This window comes from Solanum pennellii, chromosome 8 (assembly GCF_001406875.1).
Source record: "Solanum pennellii chromosome 8, SPENNV200".
NCBI classification, from domain to species: domain Eukaryota; kingdom Viridiplantae; phylum Streptophyta; class Magnoliopsida; order Solanales; family Solanaceae; genus Solanum; species Solanum pennellii.
The window spans coordinates 68,399,326-68,422,255 of record NC_028644.1 but is presented as its reverse complement, the minus strand read 5'-3'; the positions used below and the strand labels follow the sequence as shown (position 1 = coordinate 68,422,255).

Here is a 22,930-nt window from a genome sequence, read left to right as displayed (position 1 = left end):
AATTTGTATTGAAGATTTTTCTTTTTTTTAGATTTTATATAAAAATATTTTTTTTAAAGTAATTTAAAGAATATATTTTTGCCACGTGTTTTTCCACTGGTAATTGCCTAAACCTTTCCATATTATAGTCTTATCACGGGAGCTTATTGACCCTCACACTAGACAAAATCCGTCAGTTCAAGTGTGCCGTTTAACCTGAAATCGTCAGATTCCGGCGAGATGGCCGTCGAAGATTCGCCGGATTGGCCTCCTCCGGGATGGACAGAGGATGTCAAAGTATCAAAAGGAAGAAAAATCAAGGTAGAAATTGGACGTATTGAGCTAAATTTTACTCATCATTTCTTCTACATTGATGAATCTTTATAGTACGTAATTAGTCGATTGTATGGTCAAATACGAACAGATATATGTAAAAATTAGGATATTGTTGCTGTTATTGTGTTTTTTTTTGGGGATATTGTGTATAAATCCAGATGGGTTTGCGGTAATTTTTCACGGGGTCATCGGAAATTCGGATATTGTTGTTTTTGTTTTTTACTATTCGTTTTTGAGCAACGGCTGATATGATGGGACAGCTCTGCAGCTCAATTTCGTTGTCATTTCTTTGAATTCGATATAAAGTTTATTCATTTTTTGAGGTAAGGTAAAGGAATTTCGATTTGAAGTTGATAATAAGACGATTCTGTAGTTAAATCCAGATGGATTTATGGTGCTTTTTGATGGGTTGTTCAAATTTGGGATATCAGCTTCGTAATATTTTTTAGTGTGGGATCAACTTGACAAACTACTTGCATGTAGAGTCTTGATATTGAATGATTTATATGTTGTGTAACTTGAGTATTGTTCTGCTCTGTATTGCAAATTCAGAGTTTTAATTCAATTTTCTGCTTTCTAGCTTTTAGTGTTGAAGCTTTAGGTGGGCGAAGTGGGATTCAACTTCTTTTGTTCTTTTGTGAAACTAAAGTTTATGAGGTGAGTACAGCAATGGTGTCTCAGAACCTGTGTGGACATAGCTAAAACATGGAAGAAAAGGATTCATATATGCATATCAACTAGTCCGTATAAGGCCAGAATCATTTTAGTTTGGTTAGGAAGTTATATGTCGGAGTAGAGGTGTAGCACGGTAGCAGTAAGCGCAAGGGTTAGAGAACCTGGAGTTGTACAAAACCCCTACTTTGCCTTTAAAAGATTCCTCAGTCCCTGAATTCTTTCTCGATGAGTTTCACAAGGAACTTCTCTTTGGAATACTTCATGTAATTGTGTTCCCGTCTTGTCTTGGCTAATGTTGATGTATGCAGTGATGCTGTAACATTAGAATACAATAACATTCCCAGTGAAATCTCACTAGTGGGGAGCCGTAACATTAGAATCTGCACTATAAAAGGTTGTCACCTGCGGAATAGAGAATCGACTACTGGCAAATGATGCCATGTAAGAAAGCGCATAATCTTTCTGCTTGTATGGCTTGCATCACATATTGTTTTCATTTATCTTTTCAGTTCTATACAAATGGGGAGACTGGGAAAAAGTTTTATTCCAAGAAGGAAGTCGCTCGGTACTTGAAGACGAAAGATACTTGCGATGATGTAACTCAAGCAATGAATATTCAAGGTAAGAGCTGCTCTGAGAACAATGTTAGTGATATGGATAATCAAGATGGGAGCTTTGCCAAGGACAATGGTAGTCAAATGGATAATCAAGATAAGAGTTGCTCTGAGAACAATGTTAGTCAGGTGAGTATTGAAGGTAATTAAAGCAACTCTTACGTTCTACTCATTTGCTACGTGATTCTATATTCTAAGGTCTGTCTCGTGTTATTGTCAGACTGTTGGGAGACCAAATAATTCTCATGAATGGTTACCTCCAGGGTGGATAGTTGAATTGAAGACTCGTAAGTCTGGTTCACATGCTGGTTTATCTTACAAGGTATGAAAATGGAAATATACCGACCTCTGAAATGCTTGTGGTGATGATTTGTTATAATATGCGTCTCTATTTTGACATTAGTGTGACCTTCGGTAAGATCAGCATTGTGTCAATTTTGTGTTGTATCAGCACGTCTTTTTCCATGATTCCATGCTTAAAGTAAACTGATAACCGTGCTCACTCAAATTCCATGTAGATGACAAAGACTGTTGCATACAAATGATCATATGCTGGTTTTGGTCCTTCTGTTAGTTTGTCTCAAACACAAAATTCCAATAGTATTTGTTAGTTGAGGTAATGATGAGCATGCAGATTCTAGGGGTTGAGTGGTGCATAATATAGAGAAAAGGTCCAAATTTACCCCTCTACATACAAAATAGAGGGGTAAATTTGGCATTTACCCATTTTTTTTACAATTATTTTCCTTTTATAAAAAAGGAAGAGAAAAAGTCCAAATTTACCCCTCTACCATAAAAAAATATCTTAATTGTACTCTCGGTTATACTTTGGGGCAATTCATACCTGATACCTTTACCACTAATAACATGTCTTGTTTTTGCCCTTGATTTTGAGGACACTCCAGCATGGGCTGGGTGGATTCCACATGCCAATTTACTTTTGGAAAATGTTCAAATTTACTCTCTACTTTTGACTAGGGTTAAAATTACCCTTCCTTATACTTCAGACTGGAGTTCCTCTGTTAGGGTCAAGGGGAAAAAAAAAAAAGAAACGAGATTTTCATCCTAAAAAAACACACATGAGGATTTGCTAACAACGGGGTGAATGGTCATTAGCCCCCACACATAAAGAAGGGTAAGCTACACTGTCAGCTTCATAAAAGTGCTCTCCCTTCGTCCCAATTTATGGGACACCATTTTTTAAGTCAGTCCCATGTTTCTATAATTAGAAATTTTATTAACTTCAAAAATTTTCTTCTTAACCTTAATGAAATGATTTGTAACTTAACTTTAAATTTTTCCATTTACCCTTAATGCGATAATTTATAGACATACAAATGATTCTTTTTCACGAAAAAAGTGTCTTAAGGTTTGTTTTGTACCACAAATTTCAACTACATATCTTTCTTTAACTTTGTGCCAAGTCAAAGATGTGTCACATAAATTGGGACATAGGGAGTAGTATTTTAGAACTTTGTTAATAGCTGTATAATGTCTTTTAGCTAAATCAAATTTGGTCTGTATGTGTATCAAAACCTCAGACCAGTTTAGTCATCCAGCCAACTCCTGATTCAGTAATCTGCTGCATTTTTACAGGGTTTGATAATAAAGGAAATACTATAGAGAAAACTCAAATTGAAGAAGCTTCATGATTTAACTTCAATTATACAAATTTTGACTTCTTTTGTCATAGGAACTTCAACCAAGTATTCCTAAAAAACTTCTTTAGGGGCTTGTGGTAGCTTGGCTGTAGTCCCCCTTTTCTGTGCAACAGTTCTTTTGCTGCAACACCTAAGTAGCAGTTGTTCTAGTTCGCGACTTCTCTGGAAGAAGCATAGCTTTAGAGCAGGAGTGATGCTACTTTGCTGATAAAATGCTCCAATCATACCTCATCTTTAGTTTACATCCTTGTTTCTTTTGCTGTTCTTTCAGGTTTACATTGATCCATCAACTGGAAGCAAATTTTATTCAAAGCCTGAAGTATCTAAATATCTCAAAACTATGAAGCAGAACAACATCGCGGGAGAAGGACAAACAGTAGGGTCTCTCCCTTTTAACTTTCTCACCATGATAAAATCAGTTTATTATTTTCCTTAATTTTTTGGAGGTGTCATACGGAGCCACATATTAAAGGTGGTGCAGTCAAAACCAAAATAAAGAAACGGAAGTACTTTGGATGAGATTTGATCTCTTTATTGGTATCTTGATCTGCGTAATTCTAATAATCTGTTTCTAAGGTTATATTTAAGAGAAAAGGGAAGTTGCTTGTATTTATTTTGGCAGTGGCCTGTTGGAAATGACAAAAGTACTAAAAAGAGTTGCACCATTCATTTGTTAACTAGTTTGAAATAAAAATCTAGCTTTGGGCAGACTGACTCATTTTTTGGACATTCCTTATAGGAAAGAGTACTTGAGTAGGTAAAAGTTTGATGGAGGAGGCAAGTTCCAGAAAAGAATTTGATGGTAGCTTTTGTAGCCTTAGGTTATTACATATTTTCCACATTCCTTGTAGAAGAGAATTTAAAATGCTTTACTTAAGCCGAGGGTCGATTAGAAAAAATCTCTTTACCCGCACAAGGTAGGGGTGAAGTCTGCGTACACACCACCCTCACCAGATCCGACTTGTGAGCCCAGACCTCTTACCTACCCTGGGTATTTTTGTTGTTGTTGGGTTACTACAGCATCTTCATGTGTAATTATGTTTTTGTGTCAGCATGGAGATGGTGAAATATATACTACAAATCAGAAAAAATCAGAGGATCCCAAAATTATCAGGGGTGGGGGTCAGACTCGCAAATCCAAAAGGCTGAAATCTGACACCGACCAGGCCTCGGTAAAGACTATTTTTTCTGTAATGTACTTATGATACTACTTACAGATTTCCTTCTCAAAAAAAGACACTGCTCACTGATTTGATTGTTAGCTGTGTAGTTCACCATGGGTTACCGATTTCTCTAGTAACATATAGGTAGCAGTTGAAAGCATTTCACTGGGTGTTGCATTTAAGAACTGCAACTTATTCTCGTCTTATTATGTTTTTTCTCAGCCTGGCATTGTGGAGGGGTCATTTTCCAAGCTGAAAGCATCTCAGGATTTTGAAGAAGTTGGGGAACAGAGTTGCACAACCAAAAGGAAGAAATCTGGCATTACCAGGACTACAAAGACTTCTCCTTCTGTAATATACTTAAGATACTTCTGAAAAAAATTGATTCTTTAATTCACTAGTAATATCTAAGTTGCTGTTGAAAGCAATTCAACTGGTGTAGTCTTGAGATATTGCCAGTATTCTCATGTAATAATGTTCTTGTTTCAGCATGGTGCTGGAGAGGACTTCATTTTAAATGAGAAAACATCTCTGGGTTCGAAAGAAAATGGGGCACAAAGTCCCCAATCCAAAAGACAGAAACCTGGCAGTGGCTGTCCGTCTGCAAAGAGTGTTTCTTCTGTAATACCTCAGATGCTTCTGATAGATATGATCTATAGCTGTTCTATTCACTACGGATTGCTAATTTTTGTAGTAATATTTAGGTTGCAGTTGACTGTGATTCAGCAGATGAATTACCCCCTGGCTGGAAAAAAGAAAGTAGGAAAAATGATCGTGGAACAAGGAATTACCTGGTATTTCTCTTTTTTCCTCAGCCCCTCCCCCACCCCTCTTACTATCTATCATCTATGTATGTGTGTGTATATACAGGAATTTGCGAACCTACTGCCTGAATGTAGTACTTAGAACCATACCCATTTTTCATTTTCCCAATATGAAAAGGGAATTGATCTATGGTTCGAGTAATTTTAATTTCGTTCATCAATAGAAAAGGGGAAGTTAGAAAGGATTTGTTGAAACCATACGAATTTAGAATATGTGCATCTTTTCATAACAAAGATAAAACTTTTCGGAAATATTGTCTACCAAGGTCTTTATTGTTCATCTTCAACTCCAATAGACTTTTCCCAATTGAAAGAAACCCATCTCATTTACTCATTTCATCTCCCCAAAGACCACCTCATGCTAAAATGGGTTCGTTATCCCTTCCATGATCAATCTTGGATGTGCTAATTGAAAGGCTAGAAACTAATCGAAGCCGTAACAGGAATTCCATTGAAGTAGCAGGGAGCTGGGAAAAGATTGTGGGGAGTGGGGTTGGGGAGAAGAGACTTCAACTTTTTTGGTTAAAATAATGAGATAGTACGGACAATTTGGGTAAATTAAAGTGGATTGCAAACCTTTGCACAACCCATGTTGTACATACAAGTATAATTTGTTTAAGGGGGACATTACGTTCTGTTTTGCACCTTTATGCAGTATTTTAGCATGCATGAGAAAGGGTGCTATGGAAACAGGGTTAGGGGACTCCTTGTGGGACTGATGTGGAATGCTGTGACAGTAGATATATATTCAAAGTTGAGAATTTTATGTCGACTTGGTCATTGCAGCTCTACACAGATCCAGTACATGGATATAAATTTCACTCCAAAAAGGAAGTTCTCCGCTATCTACAAACTGGAGATGCTACTAGCTGTGCTAGAAGACCTACGAAAAGGAATGTAGCTTCAACTACAAAGGATGATTCTGTAAGTCACATCTTTCTGGATCCCCCCTCCCTTTATACCCATCACTGCTGTTATTTGTACTTGTTTTATAGCCCTTTTTCGTTTAAGTGTTCAGCTTGCATACAGAACCTTGTTGGTCATGTTTGTAATGTTGCTTCGCCCTTCAGTGAGATGCACCAGTCTCAACCCTTTAGTAGGAAAACACATTCCATCCTGTAAGAGTAATGTATTTAGTGCCTTCTAAAGCAGGCAGGCTCATTGAAGTTGTGAAATTTTAGTCGCACTTGAAAAATCCAAGTTTAAAGAGAATAATTTCACATCTTATTATGCAAATTGAAAGATGTGTAGACAACGAGGGCATTCGGCTAATCTTATAAAATAGTTAAACTGGCTTGTAAGCACCTTTTGGCTTATTTATGCATTAGATAGCAGTCAAAGTGTTTATAAGCCTTCCAAAATTAGCAAAAACTGTAAGTCGCTCATTCCCAACTTATGCCTTTTCAATTTGTAAGTACTTTTGGTTTGACTAAAGTTTTATGATTTTATCCTTGATATATTCTCTAATTCACCAAGTACCTTTTACAAATAAAGCTCTAACTTACTCCCCACTCTATATTTGTCGTTCGTCCTTTCCCCTACAAAAATATATTTTAATATATGAAATATATTTGAGGTAGAGGGTCTTCAGAAAACAGCCTCTCTACCTCCTCGAGGTAGGGGTAGTGTCTGCTTATACTCTACCCTCCCCAGACCCTTCTTATGAGACTACAATGGGTTTGTTGTTGTTGATCTTTTGTAAAAATGTTGGGGATATTTTAGTCATTTTAACAAAAGACCATCTTATCAACACTTTTTTACCAAACACATTAGCTGTTTATTATCTTTCAGCACTTCTATCCAAATACGTTTGTTTTAAAAAAATTCCTTCAGCACTTAAAAATACTTTGCAGCACTTGAAGCTTATCAACTATTTACAATCTGCTAATCCAAACAAACCCAATAACTTGCAAGAAATTTAGCTAGTGACTTGTTTGGTGGATGGCAAAGGAATGGGTCAATACCTTATGATTCTAGATCTGAACCATCATCCAAATGCTATTTTTTATCTTTTTCCTTGTAAGTCCCTTGAATGAGGAGGAATCTGTCTGATATTGCATATCAAATTTAATCATTCAAGTGTAAAATCGAAGTTGAATGGAAGAAGGGCATCCAAATGTGCCCAAGGTGTTTTTTTTTTGTGAGCAAAAGGCAGAGATAATCAACCAGCGGTTTTTACATTGTAAAGTGGTTAGCCAGCTATGGAACCTGTTTATTAGTTTCGGAGGCATAAGATGGACTATACCAGAAAGGGCAGGTTAGGCTCTAGTAAGCTAGAACAATGAAGGGAGTGGTAGCACAGACAAAAACATAGCACTTCTGTACGTGATCGTAGTATGTCACATAGTCTCGTCCCCGCTGCATCGAAGAGTACCTATGCACTATGTTCCGGTTCACTGATAAGGAAGATAGCGTTGGGGTGGGGGTCTACGATGTGATACTAAAGTATGACCGGGGGAGATACATGCTAACTATGGGTAGGAAGCAGGAACCATCATGTAAAAAATTTCGGGGGGTTACAGATCTCTTATACTACCATCGATCGACAGAGTGGAACGACCAGAAAAAGAAGTTAAGTTAGAAAGCCGTATGATAGGTGGTAACTATCTTGTACGGTTAGATAACGCACTAAAAGCATACCCTATCCCAGGGGCATGAGTACTCTGCTTTCGCACTCGAACTCTCCTACTGTGTGCTGTGTGTGCTTTCAAGCAATAAGACTGCTTGCTAAACGAACCACTGCTGACGAAGGGCCCCATACCCGCACTAAGGGGTAACCTGAGATAAGGTATGGAAGCAGTCTGATTATTTCCACTTGAGTCGACTTAAGTCTTTCTCTCCTCGTACAGTCTTGGCTCTAGTAAAGAGAAAGAATCTCTCCCAACCTACTACAGTGATATGGTAGACCATTTAGAACGAGAGCAATTCAAGATGTTTTGAAAGTATCAGTAGTCCTTTGAATAAGATTAAAATGAACTGCAATATCACTTTTTGCTATTGGTGTTTCTGAGTATATAGATGATTCTCTAGCAATTGTAGACATTCTATGATCCTTGTAAGATGAAATAGGACCTGGGATAGGGCTTTTTTTTAAGTTGCTGAGCCTATTCAGTTGTATGTAGCTCTGTGATGTAAATTTTTGGGAACCCAACCTTAGTGCTGAAGATTTATTTACATAATTGTTACCATAGTCAAAAAAATAAAATAATCAAAGTTGAATGACTTTTCACCGTATTAATATTTTGCAGATATGGGTATATTCTTTCTGTCTAATGGTCGATCTTGAAATTCTTCCTCCTTGTTCTTGACTAGCCTTATTTTAGTTTCATGAAAAACTGTAATTGGTCTTATTCCTTAGTAGACATAGTTTTTGAAAAAAATTGTAGTTTATGAGCTTAGTTTGCTATTATCAAGACTAGTGATGTTGATTTACCCTGAATGGGAGGGATCTCTGATGTTTATAAATTTATTTCTCTTGATAGCCCACGACAGATGATGCCAGCTTGAAGAGAGTAGGAGGCTTTATGACAGGAAGACAGCTTTTTTCCACTGACGAGTTGAAAGGTGATAATCTGTAGTTGGAAATATTGCTCTGTAGTCCCTATCTGAGAGGATGTGCATCGTTTATTCAGCGTCTGGTCATTTGTTCTCGTCATTTCAATTCCCTTCATTTTATTTTTCTTTGTCAATATGTTTACCTGCTCTCTCTCTAGATGTTGGTGATTGTTTCTCAATTGTGAAACCACTGATGTAGGTGGGGAAAGTTTTGGTACTTGCTCACCTGCACAGCAAGTTGAGAGTTCGAAGAAACAGCCTCACTGCAGTGTGTCTGATCCTAATGCCATCATCACATCCATTTTAGCTGAGATAAATGAGAATCATTCCTTTGAAAATGTAGTTGAAGATGCTGAAATCGCAACTGTAAGTGTTGGTGTTAAACAGCCATCAGCTGTTTCCACTGAGTCGGATCTCCTCTCGGAGAAGCAACTACTAGAAAATGAGCAGGAAAAACATAGTTCTAAAGCAACACAGCAGTCAAAAAAATCCAGAAAAACAGAGTCACTTAACCTTGGTCGTCGGGTCTCCAAAAGACTTGCAGGTCAAAATGCAGAAGCAGTGGCTGATTTGGATCTTGGTGAACGTGCTCTTCCAGCTGTAGCTGATAAATCTGCCTCTCTGAGCCTCTCCGTGAATGCCTGCAGCCAGGAATTGCTCCAGGACTCCGATCCTACACCAGAAACTGGCAACTCTGATCAGGCTTCTTTGAATGGAGACCCTTCATTGGATGATTTACCCCCAGGCTGGAAAAAAGAAATCAAAATTACTAAAAAAGCTAATGGGATAAGAAAAGACCCGGTACACTCTCTCTCTTCTTGCATGCACATCATCCTATTCCAGCAGACTATTTTGCATCATCATGCCGTGGCAGGTTATACTTGAGAAAGGCTGTGTTATGTTAGCAGGAGTAGGAGCTGCTTATGTGAAGGATGCTGCATAAGTAGATTTACATTCAAAAGATTTTAGTGCGGATCTTAAATTGACTTGGTTATTGCAGTTATACATTGATCCAGTGGATGGCTATGTATTTCGCTCCAAGAAGGATGTTTTCCGCTATTTACAAACTGGAGACATCAGTAGTTGTGCTATAAGACCTGTCAAAAGGGATCTAGATGCTGCAATGACGGAGAGTTCTGTAAGTCATCACATTCCTGGTTCCCCCCACCACAAAACACCCCCCCCCCTCTGTAGTTCTTTTTGTTGGATAACTTCTTTTATCTACGTTACTGCACCTTCTGTTTTCAGTTTGATCAATTAACGTTATCAATGATCTTTTCTTGTAAGTTCTTTTAAATGAGAAATATAATCATTACAAATTCTAGTTATAATGATATAGAAGGTTAAAAAGGAACGGCTCGATACCTCATGGTTCCCAATTCTGAACCACCATCCATGGAAATTGACATTGTCATTTCTCTTGTAAGTTTTTTAATGGGGAAACCTTTATATCAAGTCTTTTGCATATCAAATATAACTATTCCAAGTGTAGAATTTAAGTTGATGTTGTCATTAGAAAAGAATTTATGTTGAATGTCTTTTCATTGTATTAACATTTCAGTGCATGTCTTAACACTATATGATGTTTGAAGCAAAAAAAACACACTATATGATAATTGAATTATCTTTTTTTTTATGAAGTAATTGCATTAATGGCATCAAGCAAATGCAAAGCTTACAAATATATTGATTACAAAAGAGAGTTTGTTGACTAAGTTACATGTAGTCCTATTTTAGGATAAGGAGCTAACTTAAGTCCAAAAAATGGTCAGAGGTGTAGATAGGGGTATCTATAGGAGATAGATTCACCAATTAAATAAATATGAGACTTCTACCCATAAGGGAGTGATTTGGAGTTGTTATTCCATCAACACATCTGTGGCTCCTTTCTGTACAAACACACCAAGAAATATTTGCATGGATCATTTTCCAGATTTTCCTGATTGATTTACCAACTTTCCCCCCTGCTATACCCAGCTTGGCAGTTTCCACTGCCTGTCCAAGGTTGAGCCCTGGGATTTGATGTTGGACTTAAAAAGCCGAGATCTCCATCATTCATAGGCATACTTAATGTTCTCCGGCATGACCCTGAAATTTCCACATCTTGTTTTGACTAGTCCTTTAATTGGGACTGTAATCACAAACTATGTGTTTCATTGTTTGTCATGAGTTTAACTTTGACAAGCTAATTCTTTGAACTCAGGGCTAATGTATGTTGATTTACTTTGAACAAGAGAATTCTCTAACGGTTGAAAATTCTCTCTTTTGGTAGCCCACAACAGTTGACACCAATTCGAAGAAATTAGTGTGCTCTGTAACCGAAAGGCAACCTTTTGCTGCCAAGGAATCCAGAGGTGATACTTCTTTAGTTAATATTCCCTAACATTCTAACTATTAGAGGTGATACATACTTAACTAAATGTTGGGGCCATCAACAGCAGTCGTTTCAATTCTTTCATTCTAATCTTTCTCCTTGATTTTGTCTTATCGACTTTTTAAATAGTATATTTTTTTCTCAATTCTGAAACTGGGATTGCTGATGTAGGTCGAAAACGTTCAGTTACTTGTTCACCAAAAGTACAAGCTGAGAGTTCCAAGAAACAGCCTGAAAGCAGTGCATCCAATGCAAACACTATTATTACATCACCTGAAGCTGATATTATTGCGAAGCAAAATGCTGAAATAAGTCTAGACACAGAGCCAGAAATAAGAGACTCAAGTGCAGACACAAAAGTTATAGATGCTGAAAGTAACGCTATCAAAAGGTTATCAGCAGTCTCAACCCCTCAGTCAGATCTACCCTCAGAGCAGCAATTACCAGAAAATGAGCACGAAAAGCATATTAGTAAAGAAAAACCGGAGCAGTCAAGAAGATCCAGAGCTAAGAAACCACTCACACCTGGTCGGCGGATCTCAAAAAGACTTGTGGGCCACAGCCCAGAACCGGTGGCTGATTTGGATCTAGGTGAACGTGCTTTTCGAGCTGTTGTTAAGAAATCTGCCTCTTTGGGCATCCCCCTGAATGTCTCTGGTCAGGAATTTTCCCAGAACAAAGATCCTACAGTAGGAACTGGCAATTCTGATCAGGCTCCTCTGAGCAGAGAAGCTTCAGGCCTTGAATTTCCACCAGACTTGGGAAAGGAAATGCTTACCCAGAATGAAGATCTGACAGAAGGAACTGGCAATTCTGATCAGGCTTCTCTGAAGATAGAAGCTTCAGGGGATGGATTATCGCCAGGCTTGGAAAAGGAAATAATTTCCCAGAACAAAGATCCGACAGTAGGAACTGGCAATTCTGATGAGGCTTCTCTGAGCGAAGAAGCTTCAGGAGATGGATTATCACCAGGCTTGGAAAAGGAAATACTTGCCCAGAACAAAGACCCGACAGTAGGAACTGGCAATGCTGATCAGGCTTCTCTGAGCAGAAAAGCTTCAGGGGGTGAATTATCACCAGGCTTGAAAAAGGAAATACTTACCCATTATAAAGACCCGACAGTAGGATCTGGCAATTCTGATCAGGCTTCACTGAGCAGAAAAGCTTCAGGGGATGAATTATCACCAGGCTTGAAAAAAGAAATACTTACCCATTATAAAGACCCGACAGTAGGATCTGGCAATTCTGATCAGGCTTCTCTGAGCAGAAAAGCTTCTCGAGATGAAATACCACCAGGCTGGGAAAAGGAAATGCTTGGACAGAACAAATATTCTACTGTAGGAACTGGCAATTCTGATCAGGCTTCTCTGAGCAGAAAACTTTCACCAGATGAAATACCCCCAGGTTGGGAGAATCAAATACCCCCAGGATGGAAGTATGAAATACCTGCCCAGAACAAAGATCCTATAATAGGGACTAGCAATTCTGATCAAGCTTCTCTGAGCAGAGAAAAAGCCTCGCTGGATGAAATACCCCCAGGTTGGGAAAAGGAAATACTTGCCTACAACAAAGATCCTGCAATAAGAACTGGCAATTCTGATCAGGCTTCTCTCAGCCGAGAATTAGCTTCAGCAAATGAATTCCCACCCGGGTGGGAAAAGGAAATGCTTACCAGGAACAAACATCCCACAGTAGGAACTGGCAATTCTAATTCACTTGATGATATACCTCCAGGCTGGGAAAAGGAACTACTTGTCCAGCAAAAAGATCATACAGTAGGAACTGGCAATTCTTATCAGTCTTTTCTGAGCAAAGAAGCTTCAGTGGATGGATTACCACCAGGCTGGAAAACAGAATTCAGAATAAGAAAAAATGCTAGTGTGATAAAAAAGGACCCGGTACTCTCTTTCTTCCTCAGCATTTTTGTCTTCCCTTTCCCCCCGGTGCACTTCTCTCTCCCTTCTTTTCTCATGCACATCATCCTTCTCTAGTAGAGTCTATTTACCACATACTAATTCATAAAAAAAGAGTCTGGTTTACACCATTAGGGCATCTCCTACCCATAGCAAATAGTGTTGACACTATTTTAGTGTAAACCATCTCCAACCCACTACACTAAATTTTATACTAAAAAAGAATATACTCCTTATAATCTTCTCTCTCTTCAATTTTTTATTATAATTCATATTTTCAATTTTTTTAGTACAAATAATAATAAAATAATCAAAAAGAGATTTGGTGTTGATGAATAGTGTTGCACCAAATTTTGTGCAGCACTATTAACACACTAAAATAGTGTAAGAATTGGTGTTGGGTTGGAACACTAAAACACAAAATTTTACATCAAAGTAGGATTTGGTGTAAAATTTGGTGTTTGGTTGGAGACGATCTTATGCTGATATGGGATATATGCATGAGAAAGGGTGCTTCTGGAGAAGGGTCATATAGCTGCTTATGTGGCAGACATGGAATGTTGCATTCGTATTTTGCAGTGAGAATTTTAAGTTTACTTGGACATTGCAGTATTACACGGATCCAGTGCATGGATATGTATTTCGTTCCAAAAAGGATGTTATGCGCTATCTGCAAACTGGAGACATCAGAAGTTGTGCTGTGAAGCCTACCAAAAGGGATCCGGGTTCAACAATGAAGGATAATTCTGTAAGTCTGCACCTTCTGGATCTCCCACCCGTGTTCCCCATCAAATCTATTTGTGCTATATGTTCGATAACTCCTGTTATCCATGTTACTGCTTTTCAGCTTGCGTAATAATCTTGTTGGTCGTATTTGTATGAGCCTTTTACTAGGAAGATATATTTGTTTCTTTAAGAGCAGTGGTAAAGTTGGTGTCTTATGTAAAACTTCGTTTTATGTATTGGAGGTGTTGAAGCACCTCTTCTTAAACGGGTTTGAGTGGTCTGAGACTGAGCAATTGCTTTAGAGAATACTCGTAGAGAAGATATATTGGAAAGCAATAACTCCAAGTTGAAATAGAATAATTCCACATCACTCTATTCGAATTAGATATGTAAAAAGAAAAGCTTATACGAAACTACAGGTAAAGACTATGCCATAGAAGGGTAAGAGGAATGGCTCTTACCTTATACTTCCCAAATCTGGACCACAGTTCTGAGCTTTATCCCTGTTTCTATAAGTTCATTAAATGTGGAATATCTTTATAAACTATAGCTGCAAAACGATGCGATGGAAAGTTAGAAGAATGACTCAATACCTAAATGATTTCGAGATTTCAACCACCATTTGAAGCATTTTACAAGTCCCTTTTTTCCTTGCGAGTTCATAAACAAGGAGGAAGATCTTTTATGTGGCGTTTTGCTTTAAATTAACATTTCGCTGCATGTCTTTACTTTCTGTTCCTATCTGACAAAATAATCTGGAAATTCCTTCACTTAATTCTTGATTAGCCTTTATTTGGTTCAATAGAGGACTGTTGTCACAAATCCTTTATGCATTTCACTGTTCATGACAAGATTTGAGTTTGGCAAGGTCATTTTTAATTTCTCGATACAAGTGTATTGATTTATCTTGAAAGGGAGGAAGTTCTGATGGTTGAAAGCTTCTTTCTTTTGACAGCCCTCAACACATGAGACCAGTTCGAAGAAATTAAGGTGCTCTTTGACCGGAATACAACTTTCTGCCACTGATGAATCAAAAGGTGATGCATTTTAGTGGGAATTTTGCTCAAACTCCAATACTGTAGGAGATACAACATTATTCAGTATCGACAGTCATTTCAATTCCTCCAATTTAGTCTTGTCATTGATATACGTCCTCCTGAATTCTCTAAATGTTGATTGTTATTCTCATTCTGAAATGGGAGTTGCTGATGCAGGTAGTAAGTGTTCTGTTACTTGTTCAATGGCACTGCAAGCTGAGAATTCCAGTGAACATCCTAAAAGCAGTATGTTCAACCTCAACACCAGTATTTCATCTATTGTAGCCGATATAACAGAAAAACATTCATATGAAAATGTAAATGAAGATACTGAAATAAGACTAGACGTGGAACCAGAAATAAGAGACTCAGTTGGAGACACAAAAGCTGCAGCTGCTGAAACTGTTGATGTTAGAAGGTCATTAGTTGTTTCCCCCCAGTTGGACTTCCTCCCAGAGCAGCAATTACGAGAAAATGAGAAGGAAAAGCATAGTAATAAGGGAGTGCCAGCAAGGTTGAGAAAAATCAGAAACAGTAAGTCATCTACTCCAGTTCGTCGTGTCTCAAAGAGACTTTCACGCCACAACCCAGAAATGGTGACTGATTTAAATCTAGGTGAACGTGCTCTTCATTCTGTGGTTAACAATTCAGCCTCTTCAGGCCTTCCCATGAATGTCTCTGGTGGGCAATCGGCCCAGCAAACTGATCTAGCAACTGGGGATTCTGATCTGCCCTCTCTAAGCAGAAAAGCTTCATCAGGAGATGATCCTTTAGAAGTTGTGAAGTGTCTCTCAGAGGGCCAAGCGTTTAAAGAGAATATTGATGAGAGAATATGGCAAGATTCTCAGCCAGCTGGAATATCATATGAAAGAGGAAAGGTTCACTTGCAACAGCATGCGCTTAACGAAAGGCCTACAGCCAAGCCAGCAAAAGAAGAACAAGACGGTCAGAATAGATTATTGAACAATTCTCAACTAGCTGAATCAGCATCAGGAAGAAGGTTATTCCCTGCAGAGGACCGGTCTATCTCAGAAAGGTCTACTGTAGAAGAGGTAAGTGAAAAACGAAATGGTGAGTACAAGCAGTGGCAATATCCACAACTAGCTGAACCATCATGGAGAAGTGTGGATCTTAATGTGGAAAACCAGCAATGGCAAGATGTACAACTAGCTCCATCACAGAGATTCGTGGATCTTAATATGGAAAACCAACAGTGGCAAGATTCACGTCTAGCTCCATCACAGAGAAGTGTGGATCTTAATGTGGGAAACCAGCAGTGGCAAGCCGCACAACTAGCTGAACCATCACACAGAAATCTAGATCTTAATGTGGATAGCCAGCCTGTTAAAGAAAAGCAAACAGGAGAGCTGGTAACTGAGAATCAAGATGAACAGAACAGAAGATTGCATGCGCAACTAGCTTCTTATCCATTTGGGGACTATTGGTCAGACCCATGCATGGAATTTGCATTCAAGACCCTTACAGGTGCACTACCAGTAGAAGATACCCTGGCCTTTCAGGGATCTACCCATCAAGAATACAATACTTCCTACACGCAGGCCGATGATGGGTGTTTTGAACTGCCATTATTCAACACTTCCAGTTTTTACTTGAATGATGCTCCAAACCACTGTGCTCCATCGGAGAATCACGTCGTCAAAGAGCAACCGCCAATAAATCAAACCTTTTTGCCCACTGAACATAATAGCATACCAGGTCACAGTAGTGTTGTTTCTCAAAATCCAGGTTTGACGTTTTTGCCCAATGGAAATAACAGCATACCAGGTTGCAGTAGTGTTGTTTCTCAAAATCCAGGTCTGAATACCCAGGCAAAGGACTATCAGTCTAAATTTAAATCTCACAGGTGAATGAGAGCACATAAAGAGAGGGAAGTGTTAGGTGTATTAATGGATGAACTAATGACGCGGTGCTGCTCATGTGAATGCATTTTTATGCAGCTATATCCTCTGTTTGTAAACATTTCTCTGCTGCGGTTCCTGGAGTTTGGCGTATCTATAATTGATTGAAGATTGACCACAGGTGGTGCTTCATCAATTGTCTGGAGGTGACAGATAAATTAGGTTTGTTCGAACCAGATAGCTGGTCGAAATGTAGCTTTAACTTTCAGAGTGCTTAGATCCCACGATCCATTGGACTTTAGACGATCTGTTTCAAAAGACATTATTGCTATGTCTGTATAATTTAGGTTGGACCTCTAAGCTTTTATAACACGTAAATTCGTCTCTGTTTTCTCTCCGTCTCTATGACTGGACTGTTAAAGGCATCCATCCAAAAGATGCTTCTTCAAACAGGTTGCTTATTTGTGAAAAAGATTAGAAATGTGCACTCTATTTTTGAGACCAATGTTCATATTCCAGTAGGTACAGATATCTATTCTTTAGGTGAAATAGTCGTGGCGAGTTGGATCGAACACCATCATATGTTTTGAAAATGACAAGAAATAAAGAGCGTTATGGACAAAGTTAGAGTGATTTCTTCACAATAATTTCTAGATATTTGACTTGATTATCTCATAACTTGACATTGTTGTTCTGCATAATAATAAGCCTTACATTGTAGCATATGATAAAATAATTTAACTTGAAAAATGAAAAGAAAATCCCAACATTTTTATTACACTAACCCGAAATAGCTCGTTTCTTTTTTACTAAAATCAACACTTTTAACACTTGAAATGTTATAACGGGTAAGATAAAGTTCATAATTTAAGCAAGAACAAATTGATCAATAGAGTAATGCTTCACATCAATAAGAAGACTCTTTCCATCCACCAAGGTTCTCTTCTTCATACTCCCTCTCAGAATATTCCTACAAAAACATAGCAATATATATCATGCACATAGAATACCTATTATACTTTGCATGTTACGAGTTCCTTTATTCATATAGTCAATCTGAACTTGCTAGCTCGGGATTGAGGCGTACTTTTTTTTTGTTGGTATAAATCAATAAAATATTAGAAAGTAACTTGCCTCAGGAGTAAAGGTGAGACCAACTTTAATTTCTCCACAATATTCCTCATCTTTAACAACATTATAACATGTTATTGGGATGCTCCCTTCTGAAAAAACTGGTTCAATTGGTATCCTGCAAATACCATATTATTGAACATATCTCAAAAACAATACTAGCAAACTCAGATTATGTTTCCATATATATATGTATATATAAAGAAATTGTATGAATCTTAGATTCGTCTTTGATAGGTAAATGCTTATTCGACTCCATGAACTAATAATCTCAACCGTTTAGACCATGGTTAGTATAACACCACTAGAAAGTAGATGTATACTACAACAACCACAAAAATAACAACATATTCAGTAATCCCACAAGTTGGGTATTGGGAAGGTAGGATATCGATGTATGCTGAACATACCCCTACCTTTGAAGATTGTTCATGAAGGGCCCTGAACTCAAAAGAAAAGAGAAGAAAAAGCATGGTGCAAGTAATTAAAACGACAAAATAGCAAGATACAAATCAAATGAAGCAACTGATTGTAATAATCATTAAAGAAAGGAAACTACGCGATATACAAAATACTACTACTAAAAAGGAGAAGTAGAGACTAGGCTAGCCCTCTTCCTCTCCAATAACAAGTGCAACAACACTCAGGCTCACTAACTACTAACCTTCTACCCTAATTCTCGACCTCCACATCTTCTTATCTAAAGTCATATCCTCAATAGATGTCTATTTATCTCAACATATATAAGTCATGGATGCATGTACAACCACACTATCAAACTCAAACTATGTTAATATAGAGAAAATACGTATAAATCTTAGATTCGCCTCTAATTAGATAAATATACTTACTTAGCTTCCCCAACAATATCGTCTTCGCCGATAGAATCACTGTCCATTATCTTCAAGAAGAGTTCTTCAGCATCCTCAGAAATGGAGAAAACAAATGTTTCATTCCATTCTGGTTCACATCCCTTCCCTATGAAAATTTAACATTATAAATATCAATTGATCAAACTTCATTTCATTTTCCTTAAAAAAAACATAGGTAACTATAATAAAGACATAATTAACCAAAGATTATTAACAAATGTACCTGATGCAACAGTACTCTTTTTCTCCTGAGATCTATAAGTTAAGATCACATATGGATCCATATCATCTGTATCACACAAAATAACATCTTTTAAATTAAAAAATATAAAATACAGAGTATCAATCAAATTAGCCAAGATGATTATCGATTTTTGATTCATATTCCTCGATTCTATTTTATTTGACATCATCGTATGACTAGGCATAGACCTAAATGTCAACTTCACATACTTCGATTCAAAATTTAAAGTTTACCGCGAAATCAAAATTAATATACATTGATAAGGTTTGGCCATGAATTCCGACAAATATCTATTTGACCATGAAAAATTGATCCGATCTTCAAAGATTTTCTAGTTTACGAAAATCTCACTTTCGACTCATAAAAAATTCAAATATTTTCCTAAATAAAACGCACATTCAAACAGGTGTTGTGTGAACACATAAATTACACGTAGATCAACCTCTAATTCACATAAGTAACATCGAGAATTAGGTTAATTAAGAAAACATCAAGTGTAATCGAAAGAAAAAAGAGATCTATACATTAATCTGATCAGATCAAAACAAATAAATTAGAAAAAAAAACAAAAAACTTACTGAGAAAATCAGTGTTTTCAAGGCCTTTAGCTCCAACAAGTTGAACTACAAGTTTTCCTCGTACCATTTTCAATCAAACTCTTCGCAGATTCCCAGGAAAAAAAAACAGATCCTCGCACGAATTTTCGGACAGAGATCGTTTTTTTTTTGTTTCGACTTTCGATGAAGAATATGTTGAGCTGATGTGTTTTTATATGTGAATAAAAGACCGGTTTAAGGTGGGGTTAGACCGGTGACTGTAACGTGAACCGGACGGTTGAGGCGAAAATCACATTTTAGACCAAAAAAGGCAAAAAAGATAATCACATTTTACACACCTAAATTATTTCGAGTATGAAAAACATATTTAAACTAATAATAATAAGTTTGAGAAATATACTTCAAAGTAATATGTGATGTCGTGTGTATTACGTGTATACACACATTTGATCATGTTAGAATGCGTTGGCCAAAAAAAAAAGCCACGTGGATTATTTTTTTTTGGATCAAATGTGTCGGAGTGTGCATTTGGTCCGGTTAGAATTGAATTGTGTTTTTCAAATTAATGAGTGATAGTAATCTAGAAATCAATCTATAGAATCTTCTTCATTTTAGGAATTTAGGTTTCAATTATTCGCTTTTGTGACTGAAAAAAGGCTAATTCATCAGCCTTTTGTTCAATTTCTCGTGCAGTCAAATTCTCATCAGTACAGGTCAAGAGAATGGACCCCTGGCCTCGTATGTCCATATAAAGAAAACGAGAACATAAATATCCTCTTTAACTTCTATTCTAACGGACTGAATATCTTTTATAAGGAATCGGAGGAATTTAGGGTCGTGTTTTATACATTTTCAATAATCTAGATATGATATTAAAAAAAAGAAAGATTGTTCAAATATGTTTTGACATTTTTAACTTTTATTTTAATAAAATAGATAAAAAAAATATCTTTAAACTACGTGAAATTCAACAAATGTCTTCTTCAAAAATGCCATCCTATTAATATTCTTGTCCAAAAATATCCATAACCATGAATATTTTAGTCTAAAAATATCCAATTACTACTTTTGAGTAAAAAATATCTTTTTAAAGTATTGTTTCTTTTCTGTTTAAACAAATTCCCTTTTTAAGAGATATTTGACATATACCCTTTGGGCCTTGATGGTTGATGAGGTGATCCAAGAGATATTTAGACTATCATTTAATGCTTGTTTAACAAACGAATATTAAGAAAGTGATTTGACATTTTTTCTTTATAAGATTTACCGTTTGTTTCAAAATAAATTTCTATATCACCGTTTAATAGATTTGGTAAACACCGTCTTAAAAAAGGGATGATCGTAAATTTTTTTTATGATTTATTAATATATGTCAAATTAAGATGTCAAACCTAAATATCACTCCCTTTTAGTGATATATCATACATTTCTTATTTTTTAAAATGGATATTATGTGCAGATTATTATCTCAAGTGGACATATTATGACCAAGTAAAATTATTAGGTTTTGTATATGTTCATTGTACATAATAATTGTATATGCTTAAGCCGCCTAGCTAGCTCTATCTTTATAAAAAAAAATATAAATTATGGTTTTATTAATATATCAAGTGTATATATATATATATATAAAAAAAAATAGTGTCCATAGTGTAAAAAGCCGCCATACCCCTATATAAACCCCTAATTTATTGTGTAAATATATCAACAACAAAAATATTCTTCTTATATTCTAAAATGAGTCACTTGACAACTTGTTTAGTGTTCTTTCTCCTTGCATTTGTGACTTACACTTATGCTTCCGGTGTATTTGAGGTCCATAACAACTGCCCATACACCGTATGGGCAGCGGCGACTCCCGTAGGAGGTGGCCGACGTCTCGAGAGAGGTCAGAGTTGGTGGTTTTGGGCCCCACCGGGCACTAAAATGGCACGTATTTGGGGTCGTACTAATTGCAACTTTGATGGTGCTGGTAGAGGTTGGTGTCAGACCGGTGATTGTGGTGGGGTCTTGGAATGCAAAGGATGGGGTAAACCACCAAACACCTTAGCTGAATACGCTTTGAATCAATTTAGCAACTTAGATTTCTGGGACATTTCTGTTATTGATGGATTCAACATCCCTATGTCTTTCGGCCCAACTAACCCTGGGCCGGGAAAATGTCATCCAATTCAATGTGTTGCTAATATAAACGGCGAATGCCCTGGTTCACTTAGGGTACCCGGAGGATGTAACAACCCTTGTACCACATTCGGAGGACAACAATATTGTTGCACCCAAGGTCCATGTGGTCCTACCGATTTGTCAAGATTTTTCAAACAAAGATGTCCCGATGCCTATAGTTACCCTCAAGACGATCCAACAAGTACTTTTACTTGTCAGAGTTGGACTACAGACTACAAGGTTATGTTTTGTCCTTATGGCTCTACTCACAATGAAACAACAAATTTCCCATTGGAGATTCCTACAAGTACTCTTGAAGTGGCTTAATTAAGTAGAAATCTTGAGTTGAGCCAATCTCTTTTTTGTTAAATTTATTTTGAAGTTGGACATTGTCTTTAATTTGCCTTGTACACATTTCTTTTACGTTTGTTTGTTTGAAGTAGGCTAAGATCTGAATAACAATCTATCGATCGATACTTTGTCTTATACATGATATTTTAATTTTAAATTAAAATTATATCTGGAGTATAGTTTTTTTCTTAAAAATTCTAATTATAATGAAAAAAAGAATAGTCTAGATAATATATTAAAGTACCTAGATCTGAAAATATAAAATTGTAGGGACAACTCGTCATAATATAAGTCAAACAGACGAAGATATTTTTTTATTGGCGGCTTTTGGAACATTTTCAAGTATACTATAGTATATAAAAGTTCATTAAAATTTTAATAAGTGTTAGATTTAAATTTATAAGTTTAAAGAAATAATAAATTCAATATTAATTAAAAAGCTTAAAGATTCGAACATTAAGTTAAACTGATAATTAGATGAGTCGATATACAAAAAAATAAAAAAAAATTGATAATTTAATATAAAAGTCAACTTTTAAAAATCACTTACCCCATTAATATCTTCTTTCTAAAAGACGTTATCCTTTGATCTCTGAATTCATAACTTGAAATAGCAAAAAAGGGCTTTCACTTTCAATTCCGATTCAATGCCTAAGTTAAGAATTCAACATTATTTAAATATTGATCTTTTATTAAAATTCATTACTTCCAAAATCTCTTTTATTATAAAAAAAAAGATAAAATATAATTGTGCGTTCGTATTGCTTAAATAATTTCAATGTTACTTAAAAAGTTCTATTAAAACAATTTAAGTTCTTTTATTCATGTTGATTGGAATGTGTTATCATCTCTTTTAAAATGAATTATAGATACTGATCAAATTCAAATCCAAAAAC

The 22,930-nt window shown here is 36.5% G+C and overlaps 3 protein-coding genes across 5 annotated transcripts; 2 read left to right on the top strand and 1 right to left on the bottom strand.

Moving 5' to 3' along the window:
* The first annotated feature begins 139 nt into the window (after positions 1-139).
* Positions 140-17,221, top strand: LOC107028392. 3 transcript variants are annotated; one of them, XM_015229445.2, is made up of 17 exons: positions 140-300; positions 1,500-1,733; positions 1,825-1,926; positions 3,537-3,641; positions 4,318-4,437; positions 4,651-4,779; positions 4,918-5,049; positions 5,133-5,222; positions 6,039-6,176; positions 8,735-8,816; positions 9,007-9,608; positions 9,808-9,945; positions 11,080-11,161; positions 11,353-13,079; positions 13,705-13,842; positions 14,776-14,857; positions 15,035-17,221. In XM_015229445.2, the coding sequence occupies exons 1-17, from the start codon at positions 220-222 to the stop codon at positions 16,723-16,725; spliced, it is 5,673 nt and encodes a 1,890-aa protein (XP_015084931.1). In that variant the 5' UTR covers positions 140-219; the 3' UTR covers positions 16,726-17,221. The 3 variants fall into 3 exon arrangements, with proteins under 3 accessions (XP_015084931.1, XP_015084932.1, XP_027774918.1); XM_015229446.2 differs by lacking the exon at positions 4,318-4,437; XM_027919117.1 differs by lacking the exons at positions 140-300; positions 1,500-1,733; positions 1,825-1,926 and adding an exon at positions 2,648-2,739.
* A 213-nt stretch (positions 17,222-17,434) lies between these two features.
* Positions 17,435-19,867, bottom strand: LOC107028393 (elicitor-responsive protein 3-like). Its single transcript, XM_015229447.2, has 5 exons — positions 19,542-19,867; positions 18,943-19,008; positions 18,699-18,825; positions 17,851-17,965; positions 17,435-17,686 (listed from the first exon to the last, which is right to left on the bottom strand). The coding sequence occupies exons 1-5, from the start codon at positions 19,606-19,608 to the stop codon at positions 17,624-17,626; spliced, it is 438 nt and encodes a 145-aa protein (XP_015084933.1). The 5' UTR covers positions 19,609-19,867; the 3' UTR covers positions 17,435-17,623.
* Positions 19,868-21,227: 1,360 nt separating this feature from the next.
* Positions 21,228-22,193, top strand: LOC107027195 (osmotin-like protein OSML15). Its single transcript, XM_015228376.1, has one exon. It carries the CDS (start codon positions 21,258-21,260, stop codon positions 22,008-22,010), a length of 753 nt encoding a protein of 250 aa, XP_015083862.1. The 5' UTR covers positions 21,228-21,257; the 3' UTR covers positions 22,011-22,193.
* The last annotated feature ends 737 nt before the right edge of the window (positions 22,194-22,930 follow it).

Coding starts and splice junctions, on each gene's coding strand:
- LOC107028392 (XM_015229445.2), top strand. CDS start 220: ATGGCCGTCGAAGATTCGCCGGATTGGCCTCCTCCGGGATGGACAGAG. Junction 1,734..1,824: donor CTGAGAACAATGTTAGTCAG/GTGAGTATTGAA, acceptor TGTTATTGTCAG/ACTGTTGGGAGACCAAATAA. Junction 5,223..6,038: donor GTGGAACAAGGAATTACCTG/GTATTTCTCTTT, acceptor TGGTCATTGCAG/CTCTACACAGATCCAGTACA.
- LOC107027195 (XM_015228376.1), top strand. CDS start 21,258: ATGAGTCACTTGACAACTTGTTTAGTGTTCTTTCTCCTTGCATTTGTG.
- LOC107028393 (XM_015229447.2), bottom strand. CDS start 19,608: ATGGTACGAGGAAAACTTGTAGTTCAACTTGTTGGAGCTAAAGGCCTT. Junction 19,009..19,541: donor TGAAAACACTGATTTTCTCA/GTAAGTTTTTTG, acceptor TGTGTGATACAG/ATGATATGGATCCATATGTG. Junction 17,966..18,698: donor GATATTGTTGGGGAAGCTAA/GTAAGTATATTT, acceptor TGGTATTTGCAG/GATACCAATTGAACCAGTTT.